The sequence below is a fragment of the Scyliorhinus torazame genome, chromosome 1, assembly GCF_047496885.1.
Source record: "Scyliorhinus torazame isolate Kashiwa2021f chromosome 1, sScyTor2.1, whole genome shotgun sequence".
Lineage (NCBI taxonomy): Eukaryota > Metazoa > Chordata > Chondrichthyes > Carcharhiniformes > Scyliorhinidae > Scyliorhinus > Scyliorhinus torazame.
Window position 1 is genome coordinate 67743282 of NC_092707.1, and position 20300 is coordinate 67763581.

The 20300-nt window shown below is 50.8% G+C and overlaps 1 protein-coding gene across 2 annotated transcripts in view; it reads left to right on the top strand.

Moving 5' to 3' along the window:
- Nucleotides 1-20300, top strand: part of plbd2 (phospholipase B domain containing 2) — a 94830-nt gene that overhangs the window by 22021 nt on the left and 52509 nt on the right. For both annotated transcript variants that reach the window (XM_072496294.1, XM_072496301.1), the window contains exon 2: nucleotides 19189-19282. In XM_072496294.1, coding sequence (XP_072352395.1) covers nucleotides 19189-19282 — 94 coding nt within the window. The remainder of the gene's footprint in view (nucleotides 1-19188; nucleotides 19283-20300) is intronic.

The following is a 20300-nucleotide window of genomic DNA, read 5'->3' on the forward strand; positions in this document are numbered from 1 at the left end:
TACCCTCAAAGTGCTGGCTCATCCTCGCCCTCGTGAGGTGTGCTCTATATACCACCTACAGCAGTATCAGCCCCAACCTCGCGCACGAGGTGGAGGCATTCACTCTCTGGAGCACCTCACACCAAAACCCCTCCTCCATACCCTCTCCCAACTCTTCCTCACACTTTGCCTTGATCCCTTCCAGCGCTGCCTTCTCCTCTTCCAAAATAGCCTTGTAAACCACCGACATTACCCCCTTCTCCAGTCCCCCTGTCGTCAGCACCTCCTCCAGCAATGTGGAGGCCGGCTCCACCGGGAAGGTCTGTATCTCCTTCCTGGCAAAATCTCGAACCTGCATGTAGCTAAACATTTCCCCCTGCTCCAGCCCATACTTGGTTCCCAGCTCTTTCAATCCTGCACCCCCAAGAAACAAATCTTTTAGTGTATTAATCCCCTTCTCCTCTCATCTCCAAAAATTTCCATCCCACTTCCCTGGCTCAAATCTATGGTACCCCGAATTGGCATTTCCCTTGACCCTGCCCCAACCCGAAGTGTTGGCGAAGCTGCCTCCAAATTCTCAATGAAGCTATTATTACCGGACTCCCTGAGTATTTCCCGGGGCCATCAGGAGCGGCGCCGTTGCTAGCGCCTTCAATTCTGACCCCTTACACAAACTCTCCTCCATTCTGACCCACTGGGAAAGACCCACGCAGACATGAGGAGAATGTGCAAACTCCACATGGCCAGCGACCCAGGGCCGGGATTGAACCCAGATCCTCGGCACAATGCGGCAGCAGTGCTAACCACTTCGCTATCGAGCTGCCCTGAGGGCAGCAGTACTAACCACTATGCCGCCATGCTGCCCTCATAGGGCACGGTGATCGGGGATGAGTGGAGGTAATCGGAAGGATCTGGGGGTTATCGGGAGGGGGAAATGCGGGGAATGGGGCTAGCTGGGAATGTGGGTTAGGAGGTCAATGGTGGAAACTGGGGCAAGGAGGATTGGGGAGGCCGGGAGCGGAAAGGGATAACTGGGGCCTGGGGTAAACTGGCTTCATGGAAGGTGGAGTGGCGGCGGCGGTGGGGGTGCGCATGGAGGTTACTGGGGCCTGGGTTATAATAATAATCTTTATTGTCACAAGAAGGCTTGCATTATGTGTGGGAGTCACACCATCGGCTGGTGTAATGTCACATTTAAGAATTAATGTAATCGGAGCGTTTCGCGGGCTTTTGTGGGGTTCACCATGGTACCCTGTTTGCTCAGCCTCTTGTAAATAAATCCCTTGCACTATGGTACACAAGCTCGACGTGCACCGCCTCAGATTCTCTCTCTTCGTGGCTACAACAAAGAATATAAAAATTTGTAATTTGCAAAAGAAGCACATTTCTTGGTGTTACAAATTTGAAGGCGGTGGAGAGTGCAGAGAAGATTCACAGGAATGGTTCCCAGAATGAGGAACTTAGGAATGAGGATTTATTGGAGAAGTTGAGACTGTTTTCCTTGGAGAAAAGAAGTCCGAGTGGATATTTGATAGAGGTATTCAAAACCTTGAGGGAACTAGTCAGAGTAGATAGGAAGAATCTGTACCCACCAGTGAGGGGATCAGAAAACACAGATTTAAAGTACATTGCTAAAGAAGCGGAAAGGATATGAGAAAAAACTTATCCATACATCGAGTGGTTAAGGTCTGCAAGGCCCTGGAGAGGAGCGCGCACTGGTTGCCAAGGGGTGGGGGATTCTCACACTGGGGGGTCGATGGAATGGCGGGAGAGGCCGGGGTCAGCAGGAGTCAGCTGACTTACGGGAGTGTCAATGGGGGGAGCAAAATGGCTAGATGAGGATCTAGCTGGGGGGAGGGGGGGGGTGCGAACTGGGTTGCTGCTGCATTGGCCAAAGGGGAGCTGGAAGTAGGAGAGGTAGTCGGGGCGGGGGTCCGCCGCCTAGGGGACTGGAGGGTGCGGGAGGCGCGGGCACGTGGCTGGCCTAGAAAAGGAGATGGCTAGTCGGCGAGGCGAGTAGCCCCTGATCCGGCTGATAACTTGGAATGTGAGGGGCCTGAACGGGCCGGTCAAGAGGGCCCGGGTGTTCGCGCACTTAAAGGAATTGAAGGCAGACGTTGTTATGCTCCAGGAGACACATCTGAAGGTGGCAGATCAGGTTAGGCTGAGAAAGGGATGGGTAGGGCAGGTCTTTCATTCTGGGCTGGATGCGAAGAACAGAGGGGTTGCAATACTGGTGGGGAAGCAGGTGTCATTCGAGGCACTGAATATTGTAGCGGATAATGGAAGTCGATATGTGATGGTGAGTGGTAGGTCGCAGGGGGTGCGGGTGGTACTGGTGAACGTATATGCCCCGGATTGGGATGATGCCGGATTTATGAAACTCATGCTGGGTTGGATTCCGGATCTGGAGGTAGGAAGCTTGATAAAGGGGGGGGGCTTCAACACGGTGCTGGACCCAGCACTGGACCGTTCTAGCTCCAGGACGGGTAAGAGGCCGGCTGCGGCCAAGGTGCTCAGGGGGTTTATGGACCAGATGGGGGGAGTGGATCCATGGAGGTTTGCCAGGCCGCTGGCCAGGGAATTTTCCTTTTTTTCCCACGTCCATAGAGCCTACTCCCGGATAGATTTTTTCATCTTGAGAAGGGCGCTAATCCCGAAAGTGGAGGGAACGGAATATTCGGCCACAGCCATCTCGGACCACGCCCCGCATTGGATGGAGCTGGAGTTGGGGAGGAGAGGGACCAGCTCCCGCTGTGGCGCCTCGATGTGGGACTGTTGGCGGATGAGGGGGTGTGCGGGCGGGTGCGGGGGTGTATTGAAAAATACTTGGAGGCCAACGACAACAGGAGGTGCAGGTGGGGGCAGCTGAGGAGACGTTGAAGGCGGTGGTCAGGGGAGAGCTAATCTCCATTAGGGCCCATAGGGAGAAGAGAGAGAGGAGGGAGAGGGAGAGGTTGGTGGGGGAGATTTTAAGGGTGGACAGGAGTTATGCAGAGGCCCCCGAGGAGGGGCTACGTAGGGAGTGACGGAACCTCCAGACGGAATTCGACCTGATGACCACGGGGGAAGCAGAGGCAGAGTGGAGGAAAGCGCAAGGGGCGACATATGAATGTGGGAGAAGGCAAGTCGGATGCTGGCATATCAGCTTCGTAAGAGGGAGGCAGCGAGGGTGATTGGTGGAGTTAGGGATAGGGGGGGAATACGGTGCAGAGTGCGGTGAGAATAAACAAGGTATTTAGGGACTTCTATGGGGATCTGTACAGGTCTGAGCCCCCAGCGGGGGAGGAGGGGATGCGATGATTCCTAGATCAGCTGAGGTTCCCGAGGGTGGAGGAGGAGCAGGTGGCTGGTTTGGGGGCGCCGATTAGGCTGGAGGAGCTGGTTAAAGGATTGGGGAGCATGCAGGCGGGGAAGGCCCCGGGACCGGATGGGTTCCCGGTTGAATTCTACAGGAAATACGTGGACCTGCCGGGCCCGTTGCGAGTGAGGACTTTTAATAAGGCGAGGGAGGGGGGGGACCTTGTCCCGGCAATGTCCAGGGCGCTGATTTCTTTGATTTTGAAGCGGGACAAGGATCCATTGCAATGTGGGTCATATAGACCGATCTCGCTCCTCAATGTTGACGCTAAGTTGCTGGCGAAGGTGCTGGCTACAAGAATTGAGAACTGTGTCCCGGGGGTGATTCATGAAGACCAGATGGGATTTGTGAAGGGTAGGCAGCTGAATACTAATATGCGGAGGCTCCTCAATATGATTATGATGCCCTCGGTGGAGGGGGAAGCGGAGGTAGTGGCAGCTATGGACGCGGAGAAGGCCTTTGATTGGGTGGAGTGGGAGTATCTTTGGGAAGTGTTGCGGAGGTTTGGGTTCAGGGAGGGGTTCATCAGATGGGTCAGGCTGCTATATAGAGCCCCTGTGGCGAGTGTGGCTACGAACCGGCGGAGGTTGGAGTACTTTCGTCTGTACCGGGGGATGAGGCAGGGGTGCCCCTTATCCCCCTTGTTGTTTGCACTGGCAATTGAACCGCTGGCCATGGCACTGAGGGAGTCCAGGAAATGGAGGGAATTGGTTCGGGGGGGAGAGGAACACCGGGTGTCGTTGTATGCCGATGACCTGTTGTTGTATGTTGCAGATCCAGTGGCGGGGTTGGCGGAGGTCATGCGGATCCTTAGGGAGTTTGGGGACTTTTCGGGGTATAAACTCAACGTAGGGAAGAGTGAGCTCTTTGTGGTGCATTCAGTGGACCAGGGAGGAGGATAGACGAGCTACCGCTGAAGAGGACGGAAAGGAGCTTTCGGTTCCTGGTGATCCAAGTAGCTAGGAGTTGGGGGGCCTTGCACAAGCTCAATTTGATGCGGTTGGTGGAGCAGATGGAGGAGGATTTTAAAAGATGGGATATGCTGCCACTCTCACTAGTGGGTAGGGTGCAGCCGATCAAAATGAAGGTCCTTCCGAGGTTTCTCTTTGTGTTCCAGTGCCTTCCCATTTTGATCCCCAAGGCCTTTTTCAAACGGGTAAGCAGGAGCATGTGGGATTTGTGTGGGCGAATAAGACCCCGAGGGTGAAGAGGGTATTTCTGGAGCGTAACAGGGACAGGGGGGGCTGGCGCTGCCAAATCTATGTGGCTATTATTGGGCAGCCAATGTGGCGATGATGCGTAAGTGGGTAATGGAGGGAGAGGGGGTGGCGTGGAAGAGGCTAGAGATGGCGTCCTGTGTGGGCATGAGTCTGAGGACGCTGGTGACGGCACTGCTGACGCTCTCGCCGACAAGGTACACCACGAGTCCGGTGGTGGCGGCAACGCTGAAGAGCTGGGGGCAGTGGAGGCGACACAGAGGCGAGGTGGGAGCCTCAGTTTTGTCCCTGATTCGGGAGAATCATCGGTTCGTCCCGGGAAGGATGGATGGGGGGTTTCGGAGCTGGCATCGGGCAGGGATTAGAAGAATGGGGGACCTGTTCATCGATGGGACGTTTGCGAGCAGAGTGGCGCTGGGGGAGAAGTTTGGGCTACCCCCGGGAAATGCTTTCAGGTACATGCAAGTGAGGGCGTTTGTAAGGCGGCAGGTGAGGGAATTCCCGCTGCTTCCAGCACGTAGGATTCAGGACAGGGTGATTTCGGGTTGGAGAAGGCAAGGTTTCGGCGATTTACCAGGAGCTGCAGGAAGAGGAGGTGCCTCGGTGGAGGAGTTAAAGGGCAAGTGGGAGGAGGAGCTTGGGAAGGAGATAGATGAGGGTCTGTGGGCTGATGCCCTGAGTAGGGTTAATTCTTCCTCCTCTTGCACCAGGCTCAGCCTAATACAGTTTAAAGTGACTCATAAAGTGCATATGACAGGGGCGAGGTTGAGTAGGTTCTTTGGGGTGGAGGACAGATGTGGGAGGTGCTCGGGGAGCCCAGCAAATCACGTTCATATGTTCTGGTTGTGCCCGGCGCTGGATGGGTTTTGGAGGGGTTTCGCGAGGACTATGTCCAAGGTGGTGAACGCCCGGGTCAAGCTGAGCTGGGGATTAGCATTATTTGGGGTATCGGATGAGCTGGGAGTGCAGGAGGCGAAAGAGGCCGGTATTCTGGCCTTTGCTTCCCTGGTAGCCCGACGGAGGATTTTGTTACTGTGGAAAGATGCGAAGCCCCCTAGTGTGGAAGCTTGGATCAATGACATGGCAGGGTTCATTAAGCTGGAAAGGATAAAGTTTGCCTTGCGAGGGTCTGTGTAAGGGTTTTTCAGGCGGTGGCAACCGTTCCTAGACTATCTCGCGGAGCGTTAGGAGGAGGTCAGCAGCAGCAGCCCAGGGGCGGGGGGGGGAGGGGGGGGGGTTCTTTTGGGGTGGCGTTTCGGTTAAGGTGGGAGGTTTCCCTATTTGTGTTTTCTACTGTTATATGGGGGGTTATTGTATTTGGGGGAAATCCTATGTATAATTTCTGCTTGTGTTTTTGTTTCTTTTTCTTGTTGGGGGGTTTGTTGAAAATTTGTTGAAAAATTTGAATAAATATATTTTCAAAAAAAAGGTCTGCAAGGCCCTGCCTGAGACTGGTCGAGGCAGGTTCAATCGACGTGTTATTTGAAAAGGCACAACTTGCAGATTTGGAGAGAAGGTGGGAGAATGGCACTGAGTGTATTGCTCATTTGGAGAGCTGATACAGACATGATGGACCCAATAGCCGCTATCTGCGCTGTAGCAATTAAGTAAGTCTATGTGATATTATGGTAGTGTTCCATTTTCAGCTTCAGTCATTTAGATGGATGTTAAAAGATTCCATGATATGATTTGAGGGTAATTCTCCGAGCAAACTGTCCTCTCTTAACCAATTAATTAAAAAGCTGAATTGTATAGTCTTTGTTCTGAATGCTGCTTGTCAAATGTTGCTGATGCAGAAAGGCTGGCTACTTCAAAAGTAATTTACTGTGAAGTACTTTGTCACGTTTTGGCACAATGAAAGCATTCTTTTGTTTAAAAATAGACAACAGTAGTTCACAGGTGGATTAAAATTTGTTGAAGAGGAAGTTGGAAGAAATATGGAACAGGCAGTCCTCGACTTTATTGTAAGTGCGACTAACGCATTTACAATGTTTATACATTGACACTCCATTTCGACTTTACAACTTTGGTTTTGATGATACAAAACCCTGCCAGCACATTCACACATGCGCATTGGCATCCTGCGCCCCACCCCACCCCCATCTGTAGGACTGGACAGGTTGAACTGTCTTTATTAGGTTGGAGACAAGTGTTCTATTCTGGTTGTGCAAGTGTCCCGATTTTAATGCATTTATACGCTTGTGTTGAATTTAATATGGCGCACAGAACTTCAAGGTTAAACAGGCAGCTGGCAGTGATCGATGGCCCCCCACACTAACTGAGGATATTCCCCACACACTACATCCCCCCACACTAACTGAGGATATTCCCCACACACTACATCCCCCCACACGAACTGAGGATATTCCCCACACACTACAGCCCACATTAACTGAGGATATTCCCTACACACTACATCCCCCCACATTAACTGAGGATATTCCCCACACACTACATCCCCCCACACTAACTGAGGATATTCCCCACACACTACATCCCCCCACACTAACTGAGGATATTCCCCACACACTACATCCCCCCACACGAACTGAGGATATTCCCCACACACTACATCCCCCCACACGAACTGAGGATATTCCCCACACACTACAGCCCACACTAACTGAGGATATTCCCCACACGAACTGAGGATATTCCCCACACACTACATCCCCCCACATTAACTGAGGATATTCCCCACACACTACAGCCCACATTAACTGAGGATATTCCCCACACACTACATCCCCCCACACGAACTGAGGATATTCCCCACACACTACAGCCCACATTAACTGAGGATATTCCCCACACACTACATCCCCCCACATTAACTGAGGATATTCCCCACACACTACAGCCCACATTAACTGAGGATATTCCCCACACACTACATCCCCCCACACGAACTGAGGATATTCCCCACACACTACAGCCCACATTAACTGAGGATATTCCCCACACACTACATCCCCCCACACGAACTGAGGATATTCCCCACACACTACATCCCCCCACATTAACTGAGGATATTCCCCACACACTACAGCCCACATTAACTGAGGATATTCCCCACACACTACATCCCCCCACACGAACTGAGGATATTTCCCACACACTACATCTCCCCACATTAACTGAGGATATTCCCTACACACTACATCCCCCCACATTAACTGAGGATATTCCCCACACACTACATCCCCCCATATTAACTGAGGATATTCCCTACACACTACATCCTCCCACATTAACTGAGGATATTCCCCACACACTACATCCCCCCACACTAACTGAGGATATTCCCCACACACTACATCCCCCCACATTAACTGAGGATATTCCCTACACACTACATCCTCCCACATTAACTGAGGATATTCCCCACACACTACATCCCCCCACACTAACTGAGGATATTCCCCACACACTACATCCCCCCACATTAACTGAGGATATTCCCCACACACTACATCCCCCCACACGAACTGAGGATATTCCCCACACACTACATCCCCCCACACGAACTGTGGATATTCCCCACACACTACATCCCCCCACATTAACTGAGGATATTCCCCACACTCTACATCCCCCCACATTAACTGAGGATATTCCCCACACACTACATCCCCCCACATTAACTGAGGATATTCCCCACACACTACATCCCCCCACATTAACTGAGGATATTCCCCACACACTACATCCCCCCACATTAACTGAGGATATTCCCCACTCACTACATCCTCCCACATTAACTGAGGATATTCCCCACTCACTACATCCCCCCACACGAACTGAGGATATTCCCTCACACTACATCCCCCCACATTAACTGAGAATATTCCCTCACACTAACTGAGGATATTCCCTCACACACATCCCCCCACATTAACTGAGAATATTCCCTCACACTAACTGAGGATATTCCCTCACACACATCCCCCCACATTAACTGAGAATATTCCCTCACACTAACTGAGGATATTCCCTCACACTACATCCTCCCATATTAACTGAGAATATTCCCTCACACTAACTGAGGATATTCCCTCACACACATCCCCCCACACTAACTGAGGATATTCCCTCACATTAACTGAGGATATTCCCTCACACTACATCCTCCCACATTAACTGAGAATATTCCCTCACACTAACTGAGGATATTCCCTCACACACATCCCCCCACATTAACTGAGAATATTCCCTCACACTAACTGAGGATATTCCCTCACACACATCCCCCCACATTAACTGAGAATATTCCCTCACACTAACTGAGGATATTCCCTCACATTAACTGAGGAAGGCAAGCATCAACAGTCGACCCAGTGACTTGACAGGGCAAGGGTTGAGAGCGTTTCTCACCACTGGGTGCCCCATGAGTGATTTCCAGCTTTGGTTCTGGAACCAATCCCCCATTAATACCATTGTTCCCAAGGGAAAGATCGGTTCCGACTTACGACATTTCGACTCCCAACGCAATTTTCAGGAACCAGTGTGTCATAAGCCCGAGGACTGTCTGTAGTTTCAGTTGACTATCCAACAAGGTAGCAACAGATAAAGCAGGTACAACAGTTGCATTTTTGTGTCACTTTTAACTTAACAAGACCCAAGGCACCGCAAAGCATTCATCAAACAACCTTGCCATTGATCTGCATAAGGTATCACTGCAGGTGACCAAACTTTTGGTTAAACAGGTTACAAAGTGTTATCTTGAAGGAGGAGAGAGAGAGAGCTAAGGAGGTTTGAGAACAAAGAAAATGACAGCACAGGAACAGGCCCTTCAGCCCTCCAAGACTGCACCTACCATGCTGCCCGTCTGAACTAAAACTCCCTACCCTTCCGGGGACCATGGCCGGGATTCTCTGAAATCCCAGGCCAAGTGTTGACGCCGCGTCAATAGACCCCCAGGCCCAGTCATTCTCCTCTTCCTCGGGACTAGAACAGCTGTGCGCTGCTCCGGCGCCGAAAGCCGGCCCTACACGGCCGATGCGGTTCCGCGCATGTGCACCACGGCCGGCGCAGGTCCGCGCATGCGCGCCATGGCCGTCTCCGCGCCGGTGCATGCGCGTGCTTGCCGTCTCAGCACCGGTCCCGGGGCAACATGGTGGAGCCCTACAGGGGCCCGGCGCGGAGGAATATAGACCCCCCCCCCCCGAATGAGCGCACTCGCCGATCGGTAGCCCTCGACCGCAGGCCTGGCCATCGTGGAGGACCCCCCGGAGTCGGATGCGGCCCCCCCCCCACCAGGACGCCCCCCGCAGCCAGAACGGCGAGGTCCCGCCAGGTGGGACCATATGTAAACCATGCCGGCCGGACTCGGTGGGAACTCGGCGGTGACCGCGCGGGCGCAATTGGCGGCCCAGCATCGGAGCGGCATGGCGGGATTCTCGCACCCCCCGGCGATTCTCCGACCCGGCGTGGGCTCGGAGAATCTTGGTCCATATCTCTCTATTCCCATCCTATTCATGTGTTTGTCAAGACGCCCCTTAAAAGTCACTGCTCATCGTATCTGCTTTCACGACCTCCTCCGCCAGCGAGTTCCAGGCTCCCACTACCATCTGTGTAATTGGCTTGCCTCGCACATCTCCTTTAAACCTTGCTCCTCGCACCTTAAACCTATACCCTGCAGTAATTGACTCTTCCACCCTGAGGGAAAAGCATCTGGCTATCTACTCTGTCCATGCCTCTCATAATCTTATAGACTTCTATCAGGTCGCCCCTCAACCTCTGTCGTTCCAGTGAGAGCAAACCAGGTTTCTCCAGCCTCTCCTCATAGCCAGTGCCCTCCATGCCAGGCAACATCCTGGTAAATCTTTTCTGTACCCTCTCCAAAGCCTCCACATCCGCTGGTAGTGTGTCGACCAGAATTGAACACTATATTCCAAGTGCGGCCTAACTAAGGTTCTATAAAGCTGCCACATGACTTGCCAATTTTTAAATTCAGTGCCCCAACCGATGAAGACAAGCATGCCGTATGCCTTCTTGACTACCTTCTCCACCTGCATTGCCATATTTGTCCGGATTAAGCTCCATGTGCCATCTCACCGCCGAAGTCGCCAACCGATCTATACCCTGCTGTATCATCTGACGGTCCTCATCACTATCCACAATTCCACCAACCTTTGTCCTCAAACTTATGAATCAGATCAGTTACATTTTCTTCCAAACCAATTATATATATTACAACAGCAAGGGTTCCAGCACGGATTCCTGAGGAATGCCACTAGAAACTGCCCTCCATTCAGAAAAACACCCTTCCACTGCTACCCTCTTGTCTTCTATGACCGAGCCAGTTCTATATCCATCTTGCCAGTTCACCTCTGATCCCCTGCGACTTCACCTTCTGTACTAGTCTGCCATGATGGACCTTGTCAAAGGCCTGACTGAAGTCCATGTAGACAACATCCACTTCCCTACCCTCATCAATCATCTTCGTCACTTCTTCAAAAAACTTGATCAAGTTAGTGAGACAAGACCGCCTCTTCACAAAACCATGCTGCCTCTCACTAACACGTCCACTTATTTCCAAATGGGAGTAAATCCTGCCTCGAAGAATCCTCTACAATAATTTCCCTACCACTGACGTAAGGCTCACCGGCCTGTAATTACCTATGAAAGGAATTTCATAAATTAACACGTAGGTGTCTGAAGGCATGGCCGCCAATGATGGAACGATTAAAATCAGGGATGTACAAGGCGTCAGCATTGGCGGAGTGTAGAGTTGTCGGATGATTGTAGGGTTGAAGGAACACAGAGACACGGAGGTGTGAGAATGTGAAAGGATTTTGAGCACTGCTAGACCAGGAACCAGCGTTGGTTAGTGAACTCAGGAGTGCGGGGTGAATAGGACTTGGTGTGAGTTAGGATATGGGTTGAAGAGATTTGGATGAGATTTATGGAGCATTTGGAATGGTCAGGTCAAGAGGTTTCAAAGGTGTGGATGAGGGTTTCAGCATCGGATTAGCTGAGGCAGGGTCAGTGACGAGTGATACTATGAAAGTTAGAGATAGGTAGTCTTGGTGGTGGGGCAAATATGTGCAGACGAGATGCTGGGTTCTACTTGTCAAATCAACAGAGACATGATAATCTTCAATCTTTGGAGCAGGCAACACTGGACCTTTGTGTGTATTTCTAATTGCCACCAACATGCGTGTCATCCAACTTCCAAGGCAGTGCTGAGGAAAGCAGTAATTTAAAAACAAGGTAAACCATAGTCCCAGATGACCATGGGCTGCTTTCCCCTTTGAGGGGGAGAGCTGACTGGTGGTGGTTTAAGTTGAGGATCACCACACCTCAGGTGATGGCAAGGTTGAGAAGGCGGGGCCTTCATAAATAACCTAATCTGGCACAGGAATTAAACCCGCACTGCTGCCTTGTTCTGCATCATGAACCAGCTGTCTAAAGAAAACAGCTGAATGTATAAAAAAATGATAGCTTTAGTAGTTCAGATGATTGAGAGAAACATCTTTATCTGAAGTTATCAAACTGTCTCCTGGGGCAAGGGCACCACCACTTTCTACATCCATCCAGTTTGCAAATCAACCGTTTGTTATTAATTGCTGTTGTCTGGTTTTTAACCTACTTTCTGCGCTTGTTATCCGTGTGCTTCAATTTTACCAACAAACCTTATTACAAACAACACAAATGGCTTCCATTGCATTTTCTTTAATTGAGCATTCCTGTAGAACCGCAGTTTCTCCTCAAACATCATATTTATAATGCACGTTAAATGGGGAGGGCACCATTTTTCCTATCAATTTTTCTTGATGACAAAGGATTTATATTCATGATTATCATTGCTGTTGAACAGTGCTTTCCAATAGAGCTTATTTAGGATGAAGGACAATATTGTGTGCTGGAGTCACTGATAATTGTTTAATTTGTTTGTGGGATGTGAGCGTTGCTGCCGGCAAGGTGAGCATTATTACCCTCGAGATGTGGCAGTGAGCCATTCTCTTCAACCACTGTGTCCGTGCGGTGCAGTTAGAGCCATGGCGCTGTCACGCCGTGAGCCCACAGTTTTCACACAGCAATGATGAGGGAATGGTGACATATTTCCAAGTCAGGATAGTTTGCAGCGTGTTGTTAGCTGTTTGAGTGACGCGAAGGACTTATGAATGGAATATGACTTCAGGCCTTCATGTTTGATCCACCTTGGAAAATATGCCATGTCCATTCGTTTTTGTTTTGAGTATAATTTTAGTTTCAAAATGGCAAGATATATAATTGGTGCATTTGGAATAAGACTGACTCCTGGTGATTGCAAAATTATACTTCAGTGTTAGTACGCTGTGGTGGAGAGCTCAAACCTAATATTAAAATTAAGTGTAGGTTTTCATTTGGAGTCTTTATGGTGTAGAAAATGGGTATGTGCAATATTTATTTTCAGCGGGGACTTCCGGTGGCGACCATGGAGGAGTAGGTCGCACATTCGATAGCTCCTGCCTGGAACGGACTTTCGGACCTTTTTTCCCGACTTTTCTCGGACCTCAGGGGATAGATCGGTGCAGTGGACAATATTAAGAAGGATTCCCCCTCCGATGTATGGCTAATTGGACTAGAAATGGCCGTGTGAAAAGACTCAGCCCGGATAGAGTGAAGCAGTCGGAGCTGGTATCGTGGCACAGCATGGCGGAGGGTATGGGCCAGGGAGCGGTGGCTCAGTGGTCTAAGGAGCAGCAGACGAAGTTCTTTAAGAACTGTTTCGCTGAACTGAAAAAGGAAACTCTGGACCAGATCAAGGCTGCGATCGATCAAGTGGTATTGAATCAGGTGGCCCAAGGGAAAGCGATACAAGAAATTGAGCTGAAGTTATCTAGCCAGGAGGACTACCTAACCGTGCTGGAGCACAAGGTGGAGGTGTTGGATGAGCGCCACAAGAGAATGCAGGAGAAGCTGGAGGACTTGGAGAACATGTCCAGGAGGCAGAAATTAAGGATTGTTGGCCGCCCCGAAGGAATTGAGGGGTCGAATGCGGGAGCATATGTGGCGGGCATCCTGGAGACGCTGATGGGGGCCTGGGCGTTTTCTCGGCCCCTGGAAGTGGGTGAAGTGCATTGAGCACTCGCAAGGAAGCCTAAGGCGAATGACCCGCCGAGGGCCATGGTGGTGCGTTTCCACCATTTTTCGGACAAAGAACTCGTCTTGCGGTGGGCCAAGAAAGAGCGGAGCAACAGATGGGAGAACAGCGAGGTGCGCATCTATCAGGACCTGGGAGCGGAGCTGGTCAAGAGACTTGCTGAGTTTAATCGGGTGAAGGCGATCATCTTCAAGAAGGGGGTGAAATTCGGGATGCTGTATCCAGCGCAGTCGTGGGTTACGCATGAAGACCGGCACTTTTACTTTGTGGCACCAGACGATTTATGGTCATTTATCAAAGAAATGAAGTTGGAAGCGTCTTAAAGGACACTTAAATCTTGAAGGGGTTATGTGGCGGCAGTTTGTAATTTTTGTAATTCTTGTATCGGTTCAAATAAGATTGTATGTAGTTCTGGGTTAAGTATTGGGCTGGGGTGGTGGTTTGAGGGTGCTTTGTTTTTGCAGAGATTGGATGCGGAGGCGGGAGGGGTCCCCGAACTTGGTGCTATTCTGTGGGAGGTTGGGTCTGGTTTCAAGCGATTGTTTCTTCATTTGTTTATGTTAATTTCTTTTACTTGAGGTTGTTTACTTACTGCGGACTGCGATGTTGTTAAATGGTTTATACATGTCGGGAGAGGGGTTCAAACAATAGGGAACCAGAATGTTTGGCACCAGGGGCGGGGGCTGTCGGGGCCAGCATGGTTCAGTTGACTCTCGGAAGCGAGGTGGGGGGGTGAACATGTGCTAAGATGGTGCTTGACCTGGGGGATCAGGTTTCGGGTGCTGTTGTGGGCAGGAGAGGGGGGGGGGGCTGCTTCGCTGACAGGGGGGGAACTATTTTCGGGGAACAAAAGGGAGGTCGGGGGCGGTTGCTGTTTATGGGGGAGCTCAGGGAAGCGGGGCTCTGTGTTGGCCAAAAAAACGGTTATGGCTAGTCGGCAGGGGATGGGGGTGGCAGCCCCCCCGTCCAGGCTGATTACATGGAATGTGAGGGGTTTGAATGGGCCGGTCAAAAGGGCTCGCGTTTCCGTGCATTTAAAGGGGCTGAAGGCAGACGTAGCAATGCTTCAGGAGACACATCTGAAGATTATTGACCAGACGAGATTGAGAAAGGGGTGGGTTGGTCAGGTGTTTCACTCTGGGCTGGACTCAAAGACCAGGGGGGTAGTGATACTGATCAGCAAGCGGGTGGCGTTTGAGGCTGGAAGAATTGTGGCAGATAAGGGGAGGTAGATATATTATGGTGAGTGGGAAGTTGGAGGGTGTATGGGTGGTGCTTGTGAACGTATATGCTCCGAACTGGGACGATGTGGGATTTATGAGGCAGGTGTTAGGCAAGATCCCGGACCTAGAGTCTCACGGCCTGATCATGGGGGGAGACTTTAACACGGTCATTGATCCCGATCTGGTCCGGTCAAAATCCAGGACTGGAAGGAGGCCTGCCACGGCGAAGGAGTTGAGGGGTTTTATGGAGCAGATGGGGGGGGGGGGGGTAAAACCCATGGAGATTCGAACGGCCGAGGGCGAAGGAATTTTTGTTTTTTTCTCATGTCCATAAAGTTTACTCCCGCATTGATTTTTTTGTTCTCAGCAGGGCGCTAATTCCGAAGGTGGCGGGGACGGACTATTCAGCAATTGCAGCATCTGATCATGCCCAGCATTGGGTGGATTTGCGGTTGAGTGAGGAGAGAGGGCAGCGCCCGCTGTGGAGACTGGATGTGGGGTTGTTAGTGGACGAAACGGTCTGCGGGCGGGTGAATAGGTCCATCCAGAATTACCTGGATACAAATGATACGGGTGAGGTATCAGCAGCGATGGTTTGGGAGGCTCTGAAAGCAGATGTAAGAGGGGAACTAATTTTGATTCGGTCCCACAGAGAAATGGTGGAACGAGCAGAGAGGGAGAGATTAGTGGAGGAAATACTCTGAGTGGATAGGAGATATGCGGAGGCCCCAGAAGCGGGGCTCCTGAGGGAGCGCTGGAAACTACACGCAGAGTTTGAGTTGTTGACCACGGGGAGGGCGGTGGGGCAGTTGAGGAGGGCAAGGGGGGCGGTCTACGAATATGGGGAAAAGGCGAGCAGGATGCTGGCACACCAGCTTAGGAAGAGAGAAGCGGCCAGGGAGATTGGGAGAGTAAGGAATAGGAAGAGCAACATGGTCTTGGACCCAGGGGGTGAACAACGTTTTTAAAGAATTTTATAGCAAATTATATGAGTCGGAACCCCCGCCTGGTGTAGAAGGGATGAAGCAGTTCCTTGACCAGTTGAGGTTTCCGAGGGTGGAGGAGGACCTGGTCGAGGGGCTGGAGGCCCCGATTGAGGCAGAGGAAATTGTTAAAGGACTGGAGGGCATGCAGTCGGGCAAGGCTCCGGGGCCGAAAGGGTACCCGGTAGAATTCTCAGAGGTGCTGTGCCCACTGCTGATGAGGACCTTTAACGAGGCAAAAGAGAGGGGAATCCTCCCCCCCCCCCAACGATGTCGCAGACCTCGATTTCACTCATCCTTAAACGGGAGCAATGTGGGTCATATAGGCCGATCTCGCTTTTGACTATAGATGCCAAGCTGCTGGTTAAGATTTTGGCCACTAGGATAGAAGACTGTGTCCCGGGGGTGATAGGGAGGACCAAACCTGACTTGTTAAGGGTAGACAGCTCAGTGCTAACGTTCGGAGGCTTTTGAATGTAATTATGATGCCCTCAGGAGAGGAGGCGGAGGTGGTGGTTGCGATGGACGCGGAGAAGGCTTTTGATCGGGTGGAGTGGGAGTATCTTTGGGAAACGCTGGGAAGGTTTGGGTTTGGTGAGGGCTTCATCGACTGGGTGCGATTGCTCTACCAGGCGCCGGTAGCGAGCGTGTGCACGAACCGGCTGAGGTCGGGGTACTTTAAGCTACACCGAGGGACGAGGCAGGGGTGCCCCCTCTCCCCATTGCTGTTCGCTCTGGCCATAGAGCCGCTGGCCATGGCGCTGAGAGCATCAAGGAAGTGGCAGGGGCTGGTTCGGGGATGGGTTGGAGCACCGCACCTGGTTTCGCTGTACGCGGATGATCTGCTCTTGTACATCTCAGACCCGGTGGAGGGGATGGGGGAGGTTATGCAGATCTTGGGGGAATTTGGCAGGTTTTCAGGGTACAAATTGAACATGGGGAAAAGTGAATTGTTCGTGATCCAGGCAAGGGGGCAGGAGAGGAGACTGAAGGAGCTGTCGCTCAGGATGGTAGAGAGGAGCTTTCGCTACCTGGGAATACAGGTGGCTCGGGAATGGGAGGCATTACATAGGCTCAACCTCACCCGGCTGGTGGAGCAAATGGAGGGGGACTTTAAAAGATGGGATATGCTCCCGCTTTCGCTGGCGGGGAGGATATAGACTGTGAAAATGACGGACCTCCCCAGATTTTTGTTTCAATTCCAGTGCCTTCCCATCTTCATCCCTAAGGCCATTTTCAAGCGGGTAAACAAGATTATTTCGGGCGTTGTATTGGTGAATAAAACCCCTCGAGTGACGAAAATGTTGTTGGAGCGCAGTCGGGGGGAGGGCGGGTTGACGCTACCGAACCTCTGCAACTACTACTGGGCGGCTAATATAGCGATGATTAGGAACTGGGTGGAGGGGGAGGGGTCGGCATGGGAGCAGGTGGAGGCGGCGTCATGCAAAGGCACCACTTTGGGAGCACTGGTAACGGCACCTCTGCCGTTCTCACCGGCCCGTTACTCCACAAGTCCGGTGGAAGTGGCGGCACTGAGGATTTGGGGCCAATGGAGGAGGTATAAGAGGGTGGAGGGTGCGTCGGTCTGGACCCCGATTTGCAATAACCACAAGTTCGTACCGGGCAGGATAGATGGCGGGTTCCGGAGCTGGCAGAGAGCAGGAATTAGACGGATGGGAGATATATTCATAGACGGGAGTTTTCCCAGTCTGAAGGCACTGGAGGGCAAGTTCAAGCTGCCGCCGGGGAATGGTTTCAGATATCTGCAAGTGCGGGACTTTCTGAGGAAACAGTTGTTGGCTTTCCCACTGTTGCCGCCACGGGGGATACAGGACAGAGTAGTGTCCGGTACCTGGGTGGGGAAGGGGAAAGTGTCGGATATCTATCAGGAGTTGTTGGAGGCGGAGGAGACCTCGGTGGAGGAACTGAAGGGCAAGTGGAAGGAGGAGCTAGGTTGAGAGTTAGAGGCGGGTCTCTGGGCGGATCGCTCTAAGCGGGGTTAATTCCTCCTCTTCATGTGCCAGATTTAGCCGAATACAATTTAAGGTGGTCCACCAGGCACACATGATGGCGGCGAGGATGAGCAAGTTTTTCGGGGTAGAAGATGTGGGATTCCCAGCAAACCATGTTCACATGTTCTGGGCATGCCCGAAGCTTGGAGGATTCTGTCAGGGGTTTGCCAAGGCAATGTCCAAGGTGCTAGGTACGCGGGTGGTGCCGAATCCAGAGCTGGCGATCTTCGGAGTGTCGGAAGACCCGAGAGTTCAGGGAGTGAAAGAGGCCGGCGTCCTGGCCTTTGCCTCTCTGATAGTCTGGAGACGGATCCTTTCAATGTGGAGGGACTCGAAACCCCCGAGGGTGGAGACTTGGGTCAGTGACATGGCTGGTTTCTCAAGCTGGAGGTGGCAGCCGTTCGTCGACTTTCTCTGGGAAAATTAAAATGTCAGCGGAAGCAGCACTCTGAAGGGGGGGGGGGGTAGGTGCAATATGGTTAAGGGATGTACTGAAGGGGTTGGGTGGGAAATGTTTAGTTTACCATGTTGATGTTTATGTTATTCTGTTATATAAAAATTTTGCAAATACTTCAATAAAAATATATATTTTTAAAAAATATTTCTTTTCAGTGAAGGAAGGAATGTGCATTAGCTTACAGCTGTGGGATCTTGGTAACATTTAGGACATCAACAATGCAGCCCATCACATGGATGCTGGTTGGTTCTTTGAAGGGTTTAAGAAACAAAACTTGTGGCCTGCCTATTTGGGTGGTGGTTAAAAACTACAGTAGAAAAGACAGTGGGTTGATAGTCTGGAAAAATGAGATCAAGTTACCCAAATAATTCACGTAAACCTGTTGCTTGAATAGTTTAGCCCTAATCATGGGACATGCTAGCATGGTAGCACAGTGGTTAGCACTGTTGCTTCACAGCACCAGGGTCCCAGGTTCGATTCCCGGTTTGGGTCTATGTGTGGAGTCTGCACGTTCTCCCCGTGTCTGCGTGGGTTTCCTCCGGGTGCTCCGCTTTCCTCCCACAAGACCTGAAAGACGTGCTGTTAGGTGAATTGGACATTCTGAATTCTCCCTCAGTGTACCTGTTCAGGCGCCTGAGTGTGGCAGCTAGGGGATTTTCACAGTAACTTTGTTGTGGTGCTAATGTAAGCCTACTTGTGACAATAATAACTAAGATTATTAGTAGCAGTTTTTCTGAAGTAATACTGTTGCTTTAATTTTGCCCAGTGTTCAATGGATGTTGATTCTATTCCTAAGCTGATTTTGTTTTTTATTTTTCAGTGGTTTTGAATTCTAATCAATCTCCAACTTTTATGTCCTTTGCAGTTGGTCCTACCTTGAACTCAGTACAAATGGAACATACAATGACAGTATACAGGCTTACGCTGCAGGAGTGGTGGAAGCTGCAGTCACAAAACAGGTCAACTTAACTTCATACTTTTCTCAGAGATTGATTCTCGTTCACTGCAGACGAGGAAGGGATTGTGTTCAATTGGTGTTATTCCTGGTTCACAAAACCAAGTTTTAATGGTCAGGAAGACCGGTTAATAGGTGCATATATTTGAAATAGCAGATTTAAGAATGTGGTCTTGTTTTTGCACATTAAGAATGCTAAAGAATGATTTTAATATCACATTACAATTTTTTTCATCCGAAGAAACAATTTGAATCAAGAGGTTTTGCAACATTTTCAGCTCAATTTGTGTGCTTTTGAAAGCCTTTATCATCCTATGCAGAAGAAAATGATCAAATTGTCTGATGGCATTGAAAACTTGGTGACCAGCTATAATAATTTTTTTCCCTCCAAACTTTCACCCTCCCCATTCCATCTCGACTTGTTTTCTGAACTAGGTGCAGGATGAGGCAATTCAGCCCCTCGAACCTACTCTGCCATTCCATATGATCATGGCTGATCTTAACTTGGCCTCAACTCAATAATCCTGCTTGTTCCCCATAACCTTTCAACCCATTACTAATTAAAAATCTGTCTATCGTCTCCTTAAATTTACTCAATCTCCCGGCAGGCACCGAACTCTGGGATAGCAAATTCCACAGATTCATGACCTTTTGCGAGAAGTAATTTCTCCTTATCTCTATTTTAAATCTGCAACTCCATAGAAACTTTGTATAAAACTCCACCAGGAGCCCATCCGGCCCCGGTGCCTTACCCATCTGCATCTTTCCTCTCACTGCCCAAATCTCTCCCATCCCCGCTGGTGCTTCCAGCCCTGCCCTCTCCTCATCTCCTACTCTAGGACACTCCAGTCCCCCCCATAAAATTCCTCATATCCGACTCATATCCTGGGGGTTCCAACCTAAACAACCTTTTATAAAACTCCTCAAATGCCTTGTTCACCTGCTCAGGCACCAGCACCAGCTCCCCTGCCCCATCCCGGACCCAAACAATCTCTCTTGCAGCCACCTGCCGGTGGAGCTGA